This window comes from Ochotona princeps, chromosome 25 (genome assembly GCF_030435755.1).
Source record: "Ochotona princeps isolate mOchPri1 chromosome 25, mOchPri1.hap1, whole genome shotgun sequence".
In the NCBI taxonomy this organism is placed as follows: domain Eukaryota; kingdom Metazoa; phylum Chordata; class Mammalia; order Lagomorpha; family Ochotonidae; genus Ochotona; species Ochotona princeps.
In genome coordinates, this window is record NC_080856.1 from 10,569,021 (window position 1) to 10,590,706 (window position 21,686).

Here is a 21,686-nt window from a genome sequence, read left to right on the forward strand (position 1 = left end):
CTCGGGGCTTTCAAGGCGAGGACTTTAGCAGCTAGGCCACGCCGCCGGGCCCTCATCTCCCTCTCTTAATCGAAGCTCAAGGATGAAGGAGAATCAGAGTTCTGTGAGTACTGCAATAACCAAGTGTGCGGTAAAGAACAGGGGGAGTGTTTGAGGTCAACCATCTGTAGAGAACCTGTCGGGCCTCATTTCCCTTTAGCCAATCACAGGTTATGCTTATTTACATGGTCTTTCACTGGCTAAGGTGAAGATTGCAACACTGCGATCACTGTGTCAGGTACCCTGATTTTGAGGTAAGCAGGAGTAACCTATACTTCAGGAAAGAAAATAGGTTTGGAGGAGTTCCATGTGTTACCCACAATGAGTCAAGGTTTGGTCGATTTACCCGAGAGCCTGTAATTTTTCTTTAAAAAGATTTATTCGTATCTGAAAGAGTTGCCGGCAGAGAGTTGAGAGAGGCAGAAATCTTCCATCTGCTGGTTCAGTTCCCAAATGGCCACAGTGGCTGGGACTGGAGCCGGGAACTCCAAGCATTCCAACTGGGTTCAGGGCCCCAAGCCTTTGAGCATCCACTCCTTTTCCCTGGGCATTAGCAGTGAGCTGAGTAGAAGCAGAGCAGCCTGGACTCTAACTGGCGCTCATGCTGGGTACTGCTGTTGCAGGCAGTGGCTCAGTCTTCCACACAGCTCTAATACTTCTCTGATATTTTACAGGTTTATGAAATCTATTGCTGAAATAATTCACCAAGTATGTGATTTTTGTCTGTCTCTTATATTCACTTCCTTGGGATAAGACAGACTTTATTTATACAACTCCATGACCTCAGAGTATGGCTGATACATAAAGGTGCTTAATAAATATTTGTTGAATTAAAGAAAATAAAATATGGGACTGGTACAATGCCATAGCATGCTAATCCTCTGCCTGTACCGCTGGCATCCCATATGGATGCCAGTTCATGTTCTGGCTGCTTCACTTCCCAGTTCAGCTCTCTCCTCCTTTCCCGAGAAAGCAGTGGAGGATGACTCGAGCCCTTGGGCCCCTGCACCCACGTAGGAGGCCTAGAGGAAAGTTCCTGGCTCAGGCTTGCCTGCTGCAGCCATTTGGGGAGCACCTGGTAGATGGAGGCTCGCTCTCTCACCCTTACTTTCTGGAATTCTGTCTTTTAAATACATAAATACATCTTTGAAAAAAAAATACAAAATAATTCCTTATATCATGCCAACTTACTTCCTGAACTTAATCGGTGGATTAACAACATTTAATACATTTTTATAGGTTTTACATCTCTTCGTCCTGCTGAAGGACTGAATGTGCAATATTGATCAAGGAATACGTTATAATTAATGCCCAATTACAAAGGGGGAAAATTTCTGTGGTATTTAAGAATTCAGAGTATCACACAAAACTCAGCCAAATCTTTGGTTTTTTCTCTCTTTCTCCACAAAGTCCCTCTACCCCAACCCCATGTCAGTGTTCAACAAACACGAGAGCTACACGGGCAAGACCTGTCCCAGAGGTAGTTTACAGCGACTGAGTGAAGATAAGAGAATGCTGTTTCATTTCAGCAATTATTTGAGATTTTACTCAGTACCAGATATTAGGGATTTCAATATGATAGGTTCTTATCCTTATGGGGCATCAAGTCAGACTGAACTTCCTGTGGAAACATATCTCTTGGCTTAGAGGAAGTCTGACTAGGAGCAGGAAGTTCTCTCTCAGGAAAGAATAAGCCCCCTACCCCCGTCCTCTGCATCTGGAAGACATTGCTTTAAACTTGGGTCATTTTTCAGATCACATTTCTTCAAAATGCTACACTATTCTTATTCATTCTGAGTATTACCTTTGCATCTTTTTTTTAATCATGACAAACACATACGCTATATGGAGATAACCTGAAGGTCATGATTGTGGCAGCTGGGGGCTCCAGAAGGATGGGCAGCTATGCGGATGAAAAGGACAGTTACGAGATGGCAAGAAAGCCCACCTCTAAGTTCTCCAACTTCTAGCTGAGGACCTATCTGTGCCCACCACGGGGCTGCAGATTCTTGGCCGCGTCTTCTGGTCCAGGACACTGGTGACTGGAGAACAGTGGCATGTTGCCATAGGAGACAGCTGCCATAGAAACTGAAAGATTGCCAGAAAACTGCAGGTTATTTGAGACCTCAGTGCAAACCACCCTTACAAAGAGTGCCTTCAAGATTCTCAAGACGAGACACCTGATGGAGCCAGGAGCAATCTGTCATGATGTAAATGACATAGGTAATGAAGCACGACTAGCAATAACCAACTCTCCACAAACGAGATGTTACATTATTTTATTTTAATCATATGATTTTTCAGAACAACAACTATTGACACACAACGTACCATTCAGTTCAACTGCAGGTTTAGGCAGTGACAAGTATCTAATTCTCGGAAGAGTCACTTACTCCCATGATCTGTCCAAACACGTCAACCTAAGGACAAGTTCATAAATAGCAAACCTGATTTTCACATTGCAGCCTTTTCAAGCATGTATTTACAGGGTGCAGTCCTGCTGGCACGGTGGTTTCTACAACTTCTTTCAAGTTCCTGATGCATTAATTCTCTCGACTGCGTCAGATGCTTCTTCCGGCAGAAGAGTTCTGTTTTAACATCCAGCGTTTACTATGCCCCGTGGATGAGTCTTGCTCTTGTTTATGAAACAGTACATCAGAACTGAAGCATCTCCGGAGGGTGACTCCTTGTGTCTTCCCACCTTTGCCCAAGAGCTTTTGGTTGCAACAATTTTTCTGCCACAGCAGCCAGACTCAATGATTGGATTCAGCGTAACACACCCTCTTTGCGGCTTGTTGTGTTAAGCCTGGGCTTCCAGTCCTGGTGATGTAACAAGGGTGGGGTGTGTTGGCAATCAGCCCATTTCCTTATCACTATCAACAGCCGCTGAAAACCGTGCGATTATTAATTGGAGTCTGACATACCTTCTCTGAAATATTCACAGTGCAGTATTTTTGTGGCCTAACAAATTTTTCCTCATATCATTAAAAATAAACATTTTTATAAAAATATAGTATTTTCAACGTTTACACGGACAAAAACCAGTGAAGAGGAATTGATACCACAGGCACTATACAGTAGTAAGCACAAAATTCCATAGAACAAAATGCCAAAATAGCTTTGTCCAGAGCAAATATTCATCCAGGTGAAAAACAGCTAGACTTGCCAACTGTCTTTTGTTGTTGTTGTTTGCTTGTTTCTAAAATTGGTCTTGCTTGACACAAAGCCTGCCCTATTGCAGTTTTGTTCGTAAGAGAGAAGAGTCAGGAGTTTCCAGGTCACCCATTCTTGGCATTGCTGTGTTGGGAATCAATGTACCTTTGTGCGTTGGGCGTCTTTTGCTTTAAGAATATGTGGAGTTACTCTTGAAGATAATTTGTCCCCACAAATTTATTTTGAGTCTTTATTTAAGAAAATACAAAACCCCTAAATATCCACATTTATTAGATCAGAACACAATCTTTCTCAAACTGTCGATTTTTAAATGGCAACTAAATACTTCACTCTGATTTCGCTATGATAGGAAGGTCTTCTTCATGTCATCTATGTACAATACATAAATGTCCCCAAGTCATGCTATTTTGAAACTTTGCTGACAGTTTCAAAGCGCTTTCCTCCAGACAGTCCACCAACAAAAGGAATGTGTATACAAAAGTTTAAATGGGAATGTTTACCTAACAGGCGAATGACAACATCAATAAAGAGAAATGTTAATGACCACACAGCACACAGTTCTTGGAAATGCTGAATTCCAAACGAGAGGCAGGCTCCGCGGCTGCCACATATGTTGTGAACATTACTGTTTGTTCTGAATTTCCTGTGACTCAGAAGTCCTCAATATGCATTAACCTTAGTTTCCCCACGAGAAATCAAGTGGGCCTAGGGTTTTTGAAACTTTGGATTCACACCTCAGGGTCGCACTCGGGAGGACAGAAGTGTGATGCTGGCAGCAGGGTTGCTGCTGGTCACTGGCCTGAAGGACCAAGCCCCTCGTCCTGATGCACTACCGGCTGAGAAATTCCTAATGACCTAGACACTCAAATAAGAATACAAAGTCCTCTCACCACCCAATTTGGACAAAAAGCAAAAAGCGAAAACTAAACAACATTGGATGACCCTTCAGGGGCCAGGCAGTGAGAACTGGTGAACATGTGACCATCGCTTGGATACTGCTGGTATGCAGCCATCTGCCTGTCATGTGTCCACCCCGTGGTCCATGTTTTCCTGTGATGACAGCAGGGAAGGATAGGGGGCGACACATTTCACGTTCACGTATGTTGCGTTCACATGGACGTAGTGCTCCCCGATGAAGGTAGAGAAGATGGAAGAAATCCTGGAGACCAGTTCCGAAAAGGATGGACGCATTTCGGCTTTCGGGTGCCAGCATTTGAGCATCACTTCATACCTGTTTTGGAACGAGATGTCATGAGAGAAAACAGGGAGGTAAGCGTGTCTGAAAAGTCAAAGGTGTAGGAGGGCGAGCAGGTGCCGTCAGGATGCCTACTTACAAGGCGTCGGGGCAGTACTCGGGTTGTAAGAGCCTCCTGCCCTGCAGCAGGTACACAGTTATGTCAAACGTGTTCACGTCAGGATAAGGGGGCGCGCCTCTTGTCATCAGCTCCCACAGGAGCACGCCGAAGGACCACTGGTCAAATGAGAAACAGCAGGATCCAGATGAGAGAAGTGTGACCATTCAATTCCAATCAAGAAAGCTGCATTCATGCATTCAGTGCTATTGCTGTTTGGGGCAAATGATTTCTGAAGAGCGATTTTTAAACTGTGGCTTTCATGGATAACTGAACCAGTTAAGATTTAGTTTATACATAAATGCAGTTTTCCAAAGGATTAGCTGAGTGTATAGCACGATTAGGATTTCCTTGAGTTAGTGCAAGTCTCCAAGTCTTCTCTTAAACGATCAAAGCCCCAGCACACTTCTGTCCTTTTCTCTTCCCATAGCTTCACAACAACCTTCGAGTGTTAGTATAAGATAAAGGGAGCCTTCCAGAATTTAAACATGTGAGATTTCAAACCAATGTAAATACTCTTTAAGAAATGCAACCCTATCTAAACCTTAAGGCTGAAAGAGAAGATTTAAATCAGTTTGTGTAAAAACCATAAATATAAAACTGTTAGGCAATAAGACCCCCTACTGAAAACTAATTTCGGTGAAATTACAGTTTGGAAATGCTGAAGTCTTAGATTAATATAAAACAGCTGCATCAGCACTCCATAGCAGGGCCACGAAGACACGGAGAGGTTACGTGACTTGCTAGATGTTCCTCAGTCCACAGTCCACAGCTGAATTCACACTGGGACAATCACTGGAGAGTTCTTGCCCCTTGCAAGAACATCATTTAGATGTGCAATTTCTTGTTCTAAAGTATTCTACTCAGAAGAATGAGACAAAAACATTATCTCCCCTGGACATGTGCCAAGGTAACAATGACACAAGGAGAGCCAGCCAGCATGAGCTGATGCCTCCTGAGCAGAGGACCCAGGAAGTCAGTTTCTGCCTGGCAATACTACCAGGCAACTTGGAGCCTAAGTAGCATGTGGGGGAAGAAATGAAACCCTGGAGAAAAAAAGAGAGAGAGAAAAGAGAGAGAGAGAGAGAGAGAAGGAAGGAAGGAAGGAAAGAAAGAAAAGCTTGGTAGGGAAGGAGAATCCAGACTAGACAGGTAAAACAGGAAGTTATAAAATTGAGAAGGAAGGGTGGCTTGTAATGCTTTGCAAGGACGATAAACTGTGATTGAAAGAAACTAGGTAAGGACCTGCGTTGCTTATACAAATTTCTGTTAATGGCTCTTTCTGTCTGAATCAGTACGAAAGCCCTTTAAGGCCACCAAATATCTTGATTGAATCAAATGCCGCCAACCCTCTCTAGGGGATTGCTAGATAACTCTTATTTAATTCAGCCTTTCAAAAGCTGCCATAGCCTGAAAGCCTTGTGATTCACTTATCATTGTATAAACCTTCCAGGTGCAGAATTTACATTAAATTCTAAGCCCATCTCATGAGTATCTATTGACCTCTGATCACATTCAAGTGGAGCACTGTTACTGGATAGACCCCCGGGTTCCTTGAACGAGTTTAAGACCATTGTGCAGATAGCTGTCACACGGAGCACTAAGATGCTGACACAGAGCAGTCATATAAGTGAGGTGCAAATGTGAAAAGCCCAAGAGATAACCCTAACCCTAACCCTAACAGTGAGGTACTGAGAAAAGCTTCAGGAAGAATGACAGGGAGATGGGTCTTGGGGAGCAGGCAGCATATGTTTCCTGCGCAAAGGGAACAGGAGGGCAGAAGGGGCCTCTGGACAGAGGGGATGGTCCAAGAGCAAGAAAACAACTGTGGGCCTGGCACAGTAGCCTGTATGTTAAAGCCCTAACCTTGAACGCGCCAGGATCTCATATGGGCACCGGTTCTAATCCTGGCAGCCCCGCTTCCCATCCAGCTCTCTGCCTGTGACTTGGGAAAGCAGTTGAGAACAGCCTAAAGTCCTGGGACCCTGCACCTGCGTAGGAGACCTGGAAGAGTCTCTGAGCTCCTGGCTTCAGATTGGCTCAGCTCCAGCCATTGCAGCTACTTGGGGAGTGAACCATTAGACTGAAAATTTTCCCCTCTGTATATCTGACTTTCCAATAAAAATAAAATAAATCTAAAAAAGAGAAGAGGACACCTATGTTTTTGTTGAATCAAGAGCACCGTGGATCATACCGTTTCATGTGTTGAGTGAATGAAGCGACTAGAGATAAAGGTGAGACAGGTGTCACTGTGGAGGTTTCTCAATGTTGCCCGTGGGCTAAACTGAAGGGGACGGGACATGAGCTCATGCTTTTGGAGAGTGCATCTATCAGTACTCTATATGCAAAAGACAAAAAGGACGTGGTGATCCGCAACAGAGGGAGCAACTAGAAGGCTTCCGAGTCAGAACAGTAAGTGCAACACGGGAGCCTGTGAGGGACAGTCTTGAGTTAGCGTGGTAGAAGAAAGCATTTATCATAATGCTTTTGCATTTCGTTATCATGACAAACACATACACTACATGGAGCTAACCTGGAGGTCGTTATTCTGGCAGCAGGGCGTTTGGTGCAGGCGTTACTATGTCGGTTGCTTTGCACGCCTCCCATGCCAGAGTGCGTGGGTCCCTGCTTAGGTCCCACTGCACTGCTGACCCTTCCCTGCTGTTGATGTGGACTCTGGGGCTCAGCAGCTGACGACTCAAGTAGTTAGGTTCCTGACACTCACATGGGGCCCTGGGTGGAGCTGAGGCTCCTGGCGTCAGACTGGACCAGCACAAACTGTTGCAGGTATTTGGGCAAGTGTACAAGTGGGAGAAATTGACTCCCTGCCTTTTAAATACAAGGGAAATATATAACACTTTTTCAAAAGATTTATTTAAAAGTTCAGGAAACCAAGTGTAAAAAAAGAAAAGACAGAAGATCCCAGGAGACACTTCACTGAAAGAGATGCCAGAATGGTAATAGGCTTATGAAAAGAAGCTCAATGTCATAAATCACTAGGGAAACAGACTAAAAAGGAAATATTGCTACAACCTATTACAGTGGCAAAAACCACCAAACAGCTGTGAAAATCCCAAGGCTCGTTTGTTTATTTGAAATTGAGAGTTTCGAAGAGAGGGAAAGACACAGAGACTGAGATCTTCCGTCCATTGGTTTATTTCCCAGATGGCTGCAACAGTTAGCTGGGCCACATGAAGCTAGGAACCACTTCCTGGTTCCCCCCACATGGCTGGCAAGGGCCCAAGTACCTGGGCCATTTTCCATTGCTGCTTCCAGGATATTAGCAGGGAGCTGGACTAGAAGTGGAACAGCTTGTTTCCCATATAGGATGCTGCTGTGGGTGTCTTTATCCACTACACCACAACATTGGCCCCTTAGTGAAGTTTCTGAATAACTAGAACTCATATGGATTGCTAGCAGAAATATACAATGATACAGACTTTGGAAAAAAGTTGGCAAGTTTCTGATACAGTTGAACACACACACACGTTACGACCTACCAGTAGACTTATTCCTTGGCTTTTAGCAAAAAGGAAGTAAAAATTGTTTTCACACACAAACATTTTAGCAAACGTCACACATTTACAATTATGTATAATTCGCTGACTAAAATAACAAAGACGCCAAATGTCCCTGAAGCAGTGAGTGGATAAATGAAATGAAATCTAACTGTACAGTGGAGTATTACTCAGAAATAGAAAGAAATGAGTCTCTGGCAAACAGTATTTAGGGTCCTCAAAATATTAAACATATAATTACCCTATGGCTCAGAATTCCTACTTGATCTTAGAGGACTCGTCATACCCATATTCAGGACACACAGCTTCTGGGATGCAGGAACCCTCTCCTGTCCTGACTGTGGTGGCGGCGATTACGTAAGACATGCTTTGTCAAAATTTGAAGGCAGGTGTACTAAAAAGAGAGCAGGTACGTTGTGCAATGGGAATGCCTTCAGAAATCTCGAACAGAGAAATGCTGCTTTGGCAGGAGAGAATGGGACTCTGAACATGGCAAGTGAGGCTGTTGCTGACACCCAGGCAGAAGGGCACAGCTGTTTGATGCTAGAATGCTTGCAGTTGTGCAGGGAGGCTTACACCAGAAACAAAAATAATGAGTTAAAGGGGGGAGTTGAGAGAAGCCAAGAACAGCACACCTAGGATAAAAACAAAATCAAAACAAACAAACAAGCAAAATGAACGAGAAGCATGAGACAGAGTCCCAGAAGTCAAAGGAAGAGAACTTTTAAAGCAGGAAGGCGTGGGGGACGAGTGAAGTGCTTCAGGAGACTGAGACAGGACAGGGGCTGAGAAAGCTAGCTGGACTGGACCCTCTTAGAAGTCAATGCAGACCACCGAAATAACTGGAACTCTATGACGCACAGCTTTGAGTAACTTCTCGTGTCATGACACTTTGATTTTATCTGACTTGACAGAGTATTTGGACTGTAGCTGAACCTCATCCAGCATTGGCTGGAATGAGAATTATCTATAAGCAGGCAAGTTTTGGCTTGTGGATGTTCAACATCCATATAGCTTACAACATGCTTTTGGAAACGTGTTGTGTAAACTGCCAAAAGACTGGGATGTTCTGAAAGTCGATTGTTGTGCAATTTTACCCATGTCCAAGCAGCATTGTGTACAGCTTGCTCAGGTTCAGCCTTTGAGTCATATGAACACAGTTTGTTTCAACAACATACAGAGAGAAATAGCACTGTCATACACACAGAAGTTTACAGAACTTTCCAGTCAAGTATCTGAGTGACTGCTGCTACGTGAGAAGTGCTGGCTTTGCTGGGTGTGTGTGTGTGTGTGTGTGTGTGTGTGTGTGTGTGATGCTGCCCAAAGTTCAGAATCCACATCTTGTATTGAACACCCAAAATTTCATTAGGCACTCTCTTATCTACTTATTTATTATTTAGCTTTTCTGATGGATAACTTCCAGATCATAATATTTGCCAATTGCAATTGTGAAGTTGGTATGTTTAGTAAAGTTGGGTAATTGTGCAGCTGCACCACAATCACTTTAACAACTTCAGAAAGTGCAGTCATAACTGTAGTTAACCCTCACCTCCCGAGAGTTTGACTTACTGCCAGAAATTTCATATAACCAAAAGCACTCAACATTAAATTTTTTGAGTCTGCTTTCTTTCCCCTAACAATATTTTTGATGCATGTTGTAGCATGTATCAGTTATTCTTTCATCTTGATGAATGGCAGTATCCTTCTTTATCCATGCATCACATTTTATTTGTTCATTCACCAGTTGATGGGCATTAGGACTGCTCCCAGGTTTTGGTTATAAAGAATAACCCTACAGTGATCACTCATGTACACACATCTTAATATAGGTACATGTTTTCATTTTATGTGCTTATCAGCAAGCTATTCATATGTCTTTTTAGTAAAATGACTACTCAGATATTTTGCCTATTAAAAATTGGATTATTTTGAGAACTGGAATATGCTCTCAATGGCAGACTAACATTCAAGCTTGCACAAAGAGTATATTTTTAAAGGCTGGGTTAGTTCTCCTTCCCTTATACTTTTGCCTGCCATGATCTCTAAGCTGCCTGCAGCTTCCCTTCTGGGCCCCAATTTGTTCCTCTCTTTCAGAACCTTGCAGGGTTCCAACCCCAGACATTAAGCTTCACTGTATGCTATCAGTTTCTCTTGGTAATCTTAGGTACCTGGAAGTCATATTCTTCTACTACAAACTGTAACACACTTATTTGTTGGAAAAAAAATAAGTTTCCAATCACCTCGATTGATCCTCTAGTGTTTCCTTCACCTCCTCAAAGCAACTGAAACTCAACTTTCACTTGAGGACCATAATTTGTATAAAACTCTTAATGGACAGAACCATGCCGCTTCCCTTTGCCTGCTCACAGGGAAGAGTATGGGGACGTCTGGCTTTGCAGCACAGCATTTGCGTCTCTGTCCTGTTATCTTGCAATAGCTGCCAACCCTCTTTGCAAATCCGTGAACTCCACAAACACTAGGTTTCTTCCCATGTTGTCTGCTGACATCATGGGACCTAAACATTAATTTTTCTTTACCTCTGGATTCACAGTCTTGTGGACAGACTAAGTGCACATCTCAGAACACCCAAGCACAGGCTCCTCAGTGCACACTAGACTGAGTCTCTGCAAAGCCTCCTCTGACGCGCTCAGCACCATTGCACACTGTTGATCAGACCATTTCTTCTTGAAACTCTGCCTTCCTCTGGCTCTCCGGGCTGTCTACTGCTTTGTTCTTTCACTTCACATGTGTAGGTTCTCCTGAAGAATTGCTTTAGAACTCTTAAACACACATTCCCAGACTTAACTTCTACTATGGACTGAACTGTGTCCCTTGGAAGTTCATATGCTAAGATCCTAATCCCCAGTATGATGGCTTATGGAAATGGAGTCGCTGAGAGGTAGTAAAGTTCAGATGAGGCCAGATGGGTGGGCTCTCCTGATGGAATTAATAACCTTTTAAAAAGAGACACTGAAGAAAATATCTTGCTCTCCCCAGTCGGTGAGCACCTTTCTCCAGATGGTGGGAAAGGTGACCATCTGTAAGTCAGGTAGAGAATCTTGACCAGAGAAAGAAGACTATCTATAAACCAGAACAAGAGCCCGGCACATGATCCTGGACTTCTTGCTGCTGGAACTGTTAGAAGCAGAGATCTGCTGTGTGAGTCACTGGGCATACTGTTACGGACACCCCAGCTACCTGATACAGCTTTTTTATAAGCTGCAGACCCTACTTTCAATGCCTGTTTGACTTCTCTGCATGAAAGTCCTACCCCCAAGTCGAACTCAGCATGTTCGGAAACCTATGTATTTTTTTCCTACTCTAGCTTTTGCTCTTGGTCTTCGTATACAGTTTTGTCCATCCTCGGCTTTGCTCCTTTCACTGTCAAGAGTTTCCAATCCTACAGTTTCTGTATTATTCATAGGTTCTACCCTGTACCCACTTTTTGCCTCTACTCCTTTCAAGTCATCTTGTAGAAGGAAGAAAATTGCAATTGAATCTGGCTACCTGTGCATGTTTCTCCATGGCCAGAGATTAGATTCCAGGTTCTCGAGTTGAGTTTTCAAGGGCCTCTGTGACTAGAATAAATCTGTTCTCAATGAATTTAACTCATCCCTGTGTTCTCCCTGCTTGTTCAATCATCAACAAGTGTTGTTTCTTTATAACTTTAGAGGTGCTTATATTCCCCATACCATTTGCCTGACTTGGATTTGTAATTTCCCATCTGCTCAGTTGATCAATTTCAAATCTTTTCTCTTTCAGTTCATTTCCTGCATAACTTAATAAGGGCCATGTAGTGGAGCTGACCATTATGTCTCCCATCCCATGCTTAAGTGCACGCTTTCTGAAGCTTGCCGACGAGAGAGGATCGTCTTTACAGATCAAGGAGGCTGTTCAAGTCCTCACTGCTAAACCTACCTTAGTCAACGCTGGATGCAAGGGGGAGTTCCTGTGGTCCTTGGGCTATGAGAAGCAGGGCTAATCCCATCCACTTGGTGCTGCACTCAGTGAAGTCATGTACTGTTGTTCTTCTGAGTCAATGCTCCCGGACAACAGGAGTCATGCTTAGTTCCCCTCTGAGCTTTCTAAAGAGCCAGCATGGTATGTATACTATACTCCGCAAATGCTTTAAAATGAATGAATGTACCTATGGAAATAGCCTACGGTGATCCCACAGAAAATCAACATCAGTTTTACATATGAAGATAACTGGAACTAGCTGATTTAAGTGTTTTCTTTTTGTAAAAATTAGGCTGCCAAAAAGAAATTTGGGTATAAAAAAGAGGAGAAAGTCAGGGATGATGAATACATTACCACATCAGATTTGGTTGTAAACTTCTGAGTTTGCAGACTTTCTAAAGCCATCCACTTCACGGGCAGCTTCGCACCTGTTTTGTTGTGTACACTATAGTATTCTTTATCATACATGTCTCTGGCAAGACCAAAATCAGCAACCTTGACAGTGAATTTTTCATCCAACCTACAGAATGCACACAAAAAAATTTATTCCTGATGGCTGAAAGAGAATGATTTATAGCGAGGCTGAACGTCTACAGCTTTGAGCAAGAGCCTTAGGTATCTGAAATCCATAACTCCTAAAGGAAGTGCCTCATCTGACCTCTATTGACCTAACACTAAATTACAATGGAACTCTTCAATAAAAAGGCTTGACATTTCCATTATGAATTCAACAGGCTGAGAACTCAAGAATGTTAAGCATAACAAACCCCATTATGTTTTAATTGAGAGCTAGAAAAGCAGTAAAATTGGCTCTTCTCCCACTCTTCCTTGGTTGGTATACAGAATCTATCAACTGAGTATCCAGAGCAATCACCAATCTTCATCTGCCAACCTATTAGTAATACTCAGTTACATGAGCTACATGCCAGAGTACTTTTTAAAAAATTCTCAGAAAGGCTACATTAGTACATCAAATTTGTATAGTTTACCAGTGAGGTAACAGAAAATAGGATCTATAGTGAAGTATCTAAGAAATCAGCAAAGTTTAGTAAAAAAAAAAAAATCAATTTCTGCTATCTGGAGCAGTGCATCCTTTGTTTAGGCTGCCTTTTATGTTGTTACACAGACCAAAACCAAGGTAGGAAATTAATAGCACAGCTCTTTCATTCACACATACCGTAAGTCATGAATCAGGGCTGTGCAGGGGAAAAAGCACTGAATCGATTTTGAACTGTTGACTGTTGTGTTACCCAGCCAGGCAGCCAGACACAAATAAAGCTCTTTGTATATTCATTCCCGAACGCCATTTTCGGTAGGGCTTCTGAAGGCTGGCTTCAAATCCACCCTCGGGAAGCTACACTGTATTGGTCCTTGTGCTACCAGTCCTTTCTTTTCCACTGTAAAATGCTGAAGATCAAATTCTCCCTGGCAAGCAGCAATGCAGCGTGAAACCACAACACTGGGGGCTATTGGTGGGGAAGGGATCAGGGTAGCAAAACATACAACAGCTGTGTAAGACCCCCTATGGTGAGACCCTTTTAAATCATTTGTGGGATACAGCATGAAAGCCCCACCCACTTCCCCATGGCTTACACATCCACTTAAAACTTTAATGGAAATAACGGAATTTCGCATAAGAGGAGAAAACAGCTGCTCTAGCATTAAACAGCAGGGAACAGACTCCTCCTTGTCACTTAACTAGATACTTGGGATGGATACTCCACTACTTACATACAGTTTCTTGCAGCCAAGTCTCTGTGGACAAACTTTTTGCTTGCAAGATATTTCATACCTTTGGCTACTTGAAGACCAAAACCAATAAGATCTTTTACAGTTGGGTTCTGCAATCAGAGTTGGAGAAGCATAAGCTATACACATACCGCACCATGTGGACCTCAGATTCCAATGTGTTTATAAGAATTATACTTCCTCAAATAACAATTTGTACCCTGTTGATAGCAACAGCCATTTTAAGCATGTACTGTATGCAAACTTTTTATATAAGATGCCTGATCTTTAGACACTTCTGTAATGCACATGTCACAGGCTCTGCTTCTTCAGAAGAGAAGGTGCCTAGTGGGGCTAAATCCTTGCCTTGCATGCCCGGGAACCCATATGGGTACTGGTGAACTGGCCGCTCCATTTTCCATCTCACCCCCTGCCTGTGGCCTGGGAAAGCAGTGGAGGATGGCCCAAAGCTTTGGGACCCTGCACCCATGTGGGAGACCTGGAAGAAGCTCCTGGTTCCTGATTGGCTCAGCTTTGGCCATTGTGGGCACTTGGGGAGTGGACCAGCAGGCAGAGGATCTTTGTCTCTCCTTCTCTCTGTAAATCTGCCTTTCCAATAAAAAGAAATAAAATCTTTAAAAGAAAGTTAGATTTTATTATTCTTAGGATATGGTGAGGATAATCAATCAGGAGACAAGTGCCAGTGAATTACAGTTTCTAAGCTGGGTTGGGAACCTAACTTTATGCAGACCACACAGAGGAGCACTTATGCAGGACGACAGAGTTGTGAGGAAGGGGAAAAATAGGTTTCCACCAAGAAGGCCAGGTGGAGTAGCTAATTAGGATCATTTCCATAGAGTCTTGTAGGGTCTTGTAGCTAATTAGGATCATTTCCATAGGGTCTTCCACAGGCTGCCCCTAGTTGTGCCTGGTCCTCAGGCTGGTTAGGGTAGTGGATATTAACTGTAGTGGGAAAGCCCGCAGCAAGGAAGTGGTAGGGATGTGGGTTCTGGATTGGTTCGTTTGCATAGGAAGGGCAAGCTGTTTACTACATCTCAAGGAATGAGCCAGTCTTGGGATAGGCTGTCCCTCCAGCATCAGGGAGGCCTCAGGTATCAAAGCAGTAGAAACACAGTAATGAGAGACCCAGATGGTTAGTGGTGGAGTCAGGGTTTTAACCTAAGTCTGCTGGCTCCAAAGGCTACTTGGTTGTGAAATCAATCCCATCAGAAGCCCTCCCATAGCCACTGAAGCACCTGCTTACTCCAGTGGAGGTCCTGCACCAGCAGGGAACAGGAGATCCTTGTTCTCCACAAATGCCCTCCTGGAAACTGGACAGAGACCCCAAACGCCTATAGCAATAGAAGAACTGTATCTGAAATCACACAGGTGCCCTGTTGTGCTGACAACCTACACCAGAGCTTGAGTCTGAGAATGGGGCATCTCCAGCAGCCACTATGTTAGTAGAGAACCATCCAGAAGAGCTGCAGTGCCCACCTGCACAGCATGTGGTTGGGCCAATGGTCGTGCTTTAATCTTCTCTGTAAGACGTCTCTGTGTCAGCAGTTGTCATCTGTACTAGCTGCCTGGGTCACAACAGACTGTGGTCCTATCACAAACTGGACAATGAGGGCAACTCGATCACGCTGGACTCTTGGGCACGCTACTGGAGCAGACGGCACATGCAACCCTGCTGACTCATCAGGACCCAGTCAAGAGGAAAAGTGGGATCTCCATCAGGGCAGCTTTGTAAGGTAAAGTCACCTTATTCTATACGGCTTCCCTACCAGGGAGTGTTCCAATCTTTTACAATTTGATCTTGTGTGTGTGCGTGTGTGTGTGTGTGTGTGTGCTGAAGCTTCTTATCTCTGAGAATTTGACATTATGTTTATAAAGCTGTTTTTTTATCATGAGTAAAGCGATTCCATGGACTCGCACAGAAACTGGGCTCTGGAGCCAAGGAGGCACAGGCATCTGTGGGCTCCATTCACCCTCCAGGGCCCTGCCCTGGCCAATGCTGGCCCGCCATTCAAGTCCTGGCCCTACTGTCGGGAACAAAACTCTCACTTTTGAGAGTAAGAACCTTTTTAGAAACCAACAGCTCATTCATTCAACAAATGTTCACCAAGAATTTATGTGCTGAACACTATTTAAGGGACTGGAGCCAGAGCACTGAACCACACACGAGATTTTGACTCTTCTGACGGGATGTGTACATACACTTATGAGTTTATGGAAAATAGATAAAAGCTAGCTTTATTAGGGTGCAAAGAATTTTTTAAAGGTTTATTTTACTTATTTGAAAGACAGAGTTAGAGAGAAGGGAAAGGCAGGGAGAGAAAGAGCTCTTGTATCTCCTGGTTCACTCCTCAAATGTCTGGCTGAAGCCTGGATCCAGGGGCTTCATCCCGGTCTCCCACATGGGTACAGGGGCCCAGTTATTTGGGCCATCCTCCACTGCTTTTCCAGGTGCACTAGCAGAGAGCTGGATAGAAAGTATAGCTGCCAGAATGCAGTTTGGTGCCAATATAGGAATGCCAGCATTGCAGGTAGAGACCTTGCTGTGCCAAAATCCTGGCCCTGCAAAAAATATATACTAAAAGCCATGCATTGTTTTTTTTTTATGGTCATGCATTGTTTTTATCATACACATTTTCCATGAGCTTTTGGAAGGTCCCACATATGCAGGACTTTCAATTTCTTTTTTTGCTCCAAAATAGATTTATTTTAAAATTTCATTTGCATGACTTTTCTGAAGTCCCTTTGTATATATTAATCCACAGGTAACTATTTCATAATTTAGTATTTTGAAATGGCGCCAACATTTTTACATATGCATCTTTGGCTACCTATGTTTTATTTTTTGGAAGATTTATTTTTACTTGAAAGGCTGATTTAAAGAGAAATGGAGAGACAGAAAGATCTACCATCTGCTGGTTCACTCCCCAAATGGCCACAACAGTTAGAGCTGAGCCAAGCTGAAGCCAGGATCCAGGAGCCTCTTTTGGGTCTCCCATGCAGGTGCAGTGTCCCAAGCCCTTAGGCCATCTCCACTGCTTTCCCAGACTACAACCAGGGAGCTGGATGGGGAGTAGAGCAACTGGGACACAAACCAGCACCCATAAGGGATGCTGGAGCTTCAAGTAGAGGATTAGCCTGTTGAGCCATAGTGCTGGCTCAGCAGTGTTTTAAAAGAATTAAACCAGGCACATTCTGAAAGGCTGGCTGGGTGACGGCTGAAGAGCTAGTAAGTTTGGTAGTATACTTACATGTGTCTCATTTCGAATGAAATTCCTGAGATCTCCATGTTTCATGTACGGTAGCACCACCAGTGGAGAGCCTTCACTTCGCAGACAAATTCCCAAGAGGGAGAGGACATTGGGATGGCTGAAGTCTTTCATGATGATTCCCTCGGTGAGGAATTGGGAAACTTCTCCTATGTCAGTGATTCCTGAAAGATCCGGCCGAGGAGATATGAATTCCATGAAAGACTGATGGACACGTCTTTGATGTATACAGTCAGGGCAAGGAATGTAAAAACTTAGGGTTGCATCTTACCCTGAGGTTTAAACTCCAGAGGGCCTTTTTTTTTTTTTAACTACACACTGGAGTGAATGATGTTATAGGAACAGAAATGTGGGATACCCATCTCCCCTTTCAAAGGAGTCATAGATGACACTCCCATGAAAACTGAAGGCTGGCAAGAGAAAAGCACAATCTCTTTACATAACCACCGTTTTGTGTGACATAGAAGTTTTCAGAAATGAATACCCAAAGGTTCAGCGGAAAGCCACCTGCTTTTATGCCTAGTCTTGACAGAGAATGGACAGCGGTGTAGAAATGAGTTGGACCAAAGGCATAACCTAATGACAACAGCCCAAGTGAGGGAAGCCAGAAAGGCCTGTTAGTGTTCTTTCCTGCTGAGTGTGGGGCAGGAGTCTCCTGGATGGAGCGCTTCCCATCAGGTAAGTCTGAGAGCTTCTTGGTGGCCAACTCTCACGTAGAAAGGTTACCGGAAAATTGCTGGGTTTTATGGCTGTCTGTAAAGGATGGGGGGGGGGGGGGGGAGTCAAGAGGAATTCTAGTTTCTTGGTCCATTTTTTGGGGAGAAAGGAAAGCAGCAGAAAGAAGGATGGGAAAACATTAAGACACTTTGTGTCTGAGGCTCTTCCAGCCTCCTTTAGTTCAAGGTTCCCCATCATGCCAAAATGCCAGAATTCTGAGCCCAAACAATTCCATCCTACCCTGTGTCAGCACCGACCCCCACTTTTCTGAGACAGCATTCAGCAATCAGCTTGTGTCGTCCAGAGCCACAGAACTGTCCATAGAGAAAAGGGCAGGGAAGCCCACCAGTCCATTTTCATAGTGCCTGCTGAGGACACAGGCTGGCACACGTTATGGTAAAGGGACAGATAATAAATAGGTAGTCTCTGTTGCAAGCACTCAACTACGCTACTGAGACATGAAAGAAACCACATACAGAGAGCGGCTGTGTTCACAATGATCGCATTTATGAACACAGGTGGTGGGGCATGGATTATTGCTACCTGAACTAGGAAAACTTGAAAAACAATCACCATATGGCATCTAAGTACCTATTTTTGGTACAAGAGTTTCTAATCATTTAGAATATACCAAGTGCCTGATACAAATTAGCATTCCTGAAGAGTTAATAGTTTCTATTTTTCTTATTTTGACTGGTATCTCTTTGGGGTTAGTGATAGTGTTGATATCATTGCTAGATAATTCAACACATTTTGAGATCTGGAAAAGCCACAGGAAGTTATGATATACTTGAACACATACCAAGGACAGAGATACATTCCTTACCATTATGACTGTTCTGAGTACAACTGGCAGCAATGCTGTCTTAGGAGGTAACCATCAGAGGCTTGTAATTAGGTATCACACAGGCTGTCTCTTTAATTGCCTCGTGGTCAGACTTCCAACCACTTTAACCATACAGAGTGCTGCTCAGCATGGAGATTTATGTAAGAAAAAGCTGAAATAGTTGTGGCAATAATAATCTGTCTTGTAGGAAAAATGTCCATTTGTGCATTTAATGCTTATTAATTTCAATGTAAATTTGTAGTAGAACCAGCTAACATTTTGCAGGCAAATGCAAATTATAAGCAGTGAATTAAAAATGAGAGCAGAAAAAAGCAAGCATGTGAAAACTGCCCACAAAGGCAGAGCCAGGCACACTCCAGCATGTGGTGTACATTGGTTTGTACAACACATTAATTTATGGCTGTAATTATGACTCTGAGTCCTCCATAAAGACTTAGTTTATGTCTGGAAGCATTCTCTGTTTCTTTAACATTTCATCTTAGAAAGATTTTTCCAATAACAGCCAAAATTTTTAAGCAACGTTCCAGCACTAAAAGAGGGTAAGTTTCATTTATTGAGGAGGCTCATTTATGTGAAGCCATCTCACTCCCCAAATATGCGGATAAATGAGGTATTATCACACTTACGATTTTCCAGTTTTCTGCCAGCATATTTTTCTCCTGTTTGTCTTATTTCATTTTTTATCTTTTTAATGGGAGTTGTGGTTTAAAATAATTATTGCAATGTCTCTGGGTAAAATGAGTCATTACTACCATATGTGCCAACATGCCTCCAATATTTCCATAAATGTCATTTGCAAAACAGGCATTAGAAGTACAACACAATTAAATGATATTTGGTTCATCCATAACCTCGTTTTGCCTACACCCTTACTTATGAAGACTTTGAAGGGAGATTTTAAGTAAGAGTTTAGGGCAAATTTTCTAGGTTGGACCCATAATTTTAGCAGCAGCTGACTTTTCCACACAACAAAGAGTGCACTGACATTTTACTAATGAACTATTTATTGGTTTGCAAATTGCAAACATTTATTTCACTGTTCTATGTAAAGTGTAGCTTACTATTCAAAGATTTCACAGCACAATGAATCTTCTTGCCATCGTTGTCCAACAAAGTCCCATGATAGACACAACCAAAATGCCCTAGGAGAAGGAGGGAATTTGGTTAGTGCTACATTAACATTTCACTATGAACAGGCATTCACTCAGATCTTCATGACCTTCATTTCCTTTTCTTTCCATGCAGGAAAACAAACACATTGTTTCGTATACTTTTGAGCGATAACACCGCTATATTTGTGTACATTAAAAAAAAAACAGTTGGAAAGGCAGAGAGGGTGAGAGAGAGACCTCCCTCCACATGCCAACAACAGTTGGGGCTTACCCAGCACCCTGGGCTCAGTCTGGGCCTCTCACATGGCTGGCGGCAGCCTAACTATCTGAGCATCAACTGACGCTTTCTAGGGCACAGACTGAGAAGGAGCTGGAATTGAAAATGGGGCTGAGATTGGAACCCAAACACCTGCCATCAAATGTGGGCATCTGAGAAGCTGTCTTAACAGTGGCATAAAAATCTCACTCTGAGTTTGTGTCTATGTAGTTACGCAGTACATCTCAGTTGAAGATAGAAGCGACGTGATTATTTAACATATGGCAAAGCCTATGGGTGATATGACTACTATTAAAAAATTTGCAGGCCTACTGGGACTATTGGAAATAGTGGTAACATCTGCCTTGTAAGTAAAATTTATTATTTTTAAGGATTAAACATTTTTAAAGCACAGTAATACTAAAGTTTCACTCTTAAGAAATCAAATCGGCTACCTATACTCCAGGAAAATAAACTGAAATAAAAATGTTACTATGAGAAATAAATTAGTATTACAGCTAGAATAAGGATTTCCCCATTAGTCACTGGCTAATACATAAGCCAGGTTGGCAGAAACTGAAAGACAGTTGTCCAAATGAAGAAAATTCACTGACTCATTTCACGCAATTCTTTCTGGCTTTAACCACATCATCTTCCCAGTGGCAGCCATTCATCCAGTGGCAGTAATTTTCCCCAGAAGTGCCAGCATTTTTGATGGTTGTGTAAGTCATTCATCAGTTAGTTAACGCAGCCAGCCAACTGTCCTGAGTGCCTACTATGTGAGTATCAGGCGTTAGGGTACCTTTTTTTTGATGCACAGGTGAATAAAATAAAGCCTGTTCTGTTGAGTGCTTATGGTCCACTGGAGAAAAACACACACGTAGAAGACATTCAATATTTACAGAGTTTTTAATGAGTGCTACTTTAAAAGGTAGTTGCCGTTTTAGTTTTCGAAATATCTAATATTACAAGATTAGACCATATCTAGTGAGGCCACACACTCTAAAAGGGGTCTGATGACTGGATTTTATGGGTTGGTAAGAGAATGAAACAAGGCTCTAACACGAGCCCCGGAGCAGGCTTGTGACAGTGAAGCTGCTTTTGGGGAAAGAGGTGCATGGTCAGGATTAAACCTCCCTGGTGTGTGATGGAGCAGTGTGTAGGTGTCCCCACAGCAAATCAAGAAGGCCTGTGATCATGTCAGGTCAATCATGTCATTAGCTTCTCCCGCATCGTGATGCCACAGGCCTGCACAACCTCTTGTGGCATATGTAGAATGAAGGGGCCAGAGGTCATTCAGTATTAAGGGTAAAAGCTTTATAGGGGAAAAGGCAGGAGTGGGTAAAGTAGAGTTTATTTCCTGACTTCTAATTGGCTTCTTTTCCTGGTAAATACTTCCTCTATTGTGGCTTATGCCAGTTGGCACTGCTGCTCTTGCTAACTTACTATAAAATACTCGTTCTTTGTATAAAGAAACCGGAGTGCGATGGAGATGATGTATGTTGCTTCAGATCAGGGGAATGCTGTAAATCCCCTGTCTTCTGATGCTGTCCAGCAGGGTACAAAGTGCTATAAACCAAGACTTGGTGGAGTTTGTCACTGCGCTCATGGAAAAGACTAGAGGGAGATATGAGTGAAAGTATTTGAGCTGAAAGGAATGATTTTAAAAGGGGAGTAAACTGCAGCTTCCAAGAAA

The 21,686-nt window shown here is 43.1% G+C and overlaps 1 protein-coding gene across 2 annotated transcripts in view; it reads right to left on the reverse strand.

Annotated features, from left to right (window-relative positions):
- Window positions 1-3,338: 3,338 nt before the first annotated feature.
- Window positions 3,339-21,686, reverse strand: part of MET (MET proto-oncogene, receptor tyrosine kinase) — a 109,149-nt gene continuing 90,801 nt past the window's right edge. For both annotated transcript variants that reach the window (XM_058681476.1, XM_058681475.1), the window contains 6 exons: window positions 19,684-19,764; window positions 17,041-17,222; window positions 13,775-13,884; window positions 12,398-12,563; window positions 4,548-4,684; window positions 3,339-4,444 (listed from right to left, as the gene is read on the reverse strand). In XM_058681476.1, the coding sequence (XP_058537459.1) occupies window positions 4,234-4,444; window positions 4,548-4,684; window positions 12,398-12,563; window positions 13,775-13,884; window positions 17,041-17,222; window positions 19,684-19,764 (887 nt within the window). In that variant the 3' untranslated portion in view covers window positions 3,339-4,233. The remainder of the gene's footprint in view (window positions 4,445-4,547; window positions 4,685-12,397; window positions 12,564-13,774; window positions 13,885-17,040; window positions 17,223-19,683; window positions 19,765-21,686) is intronic.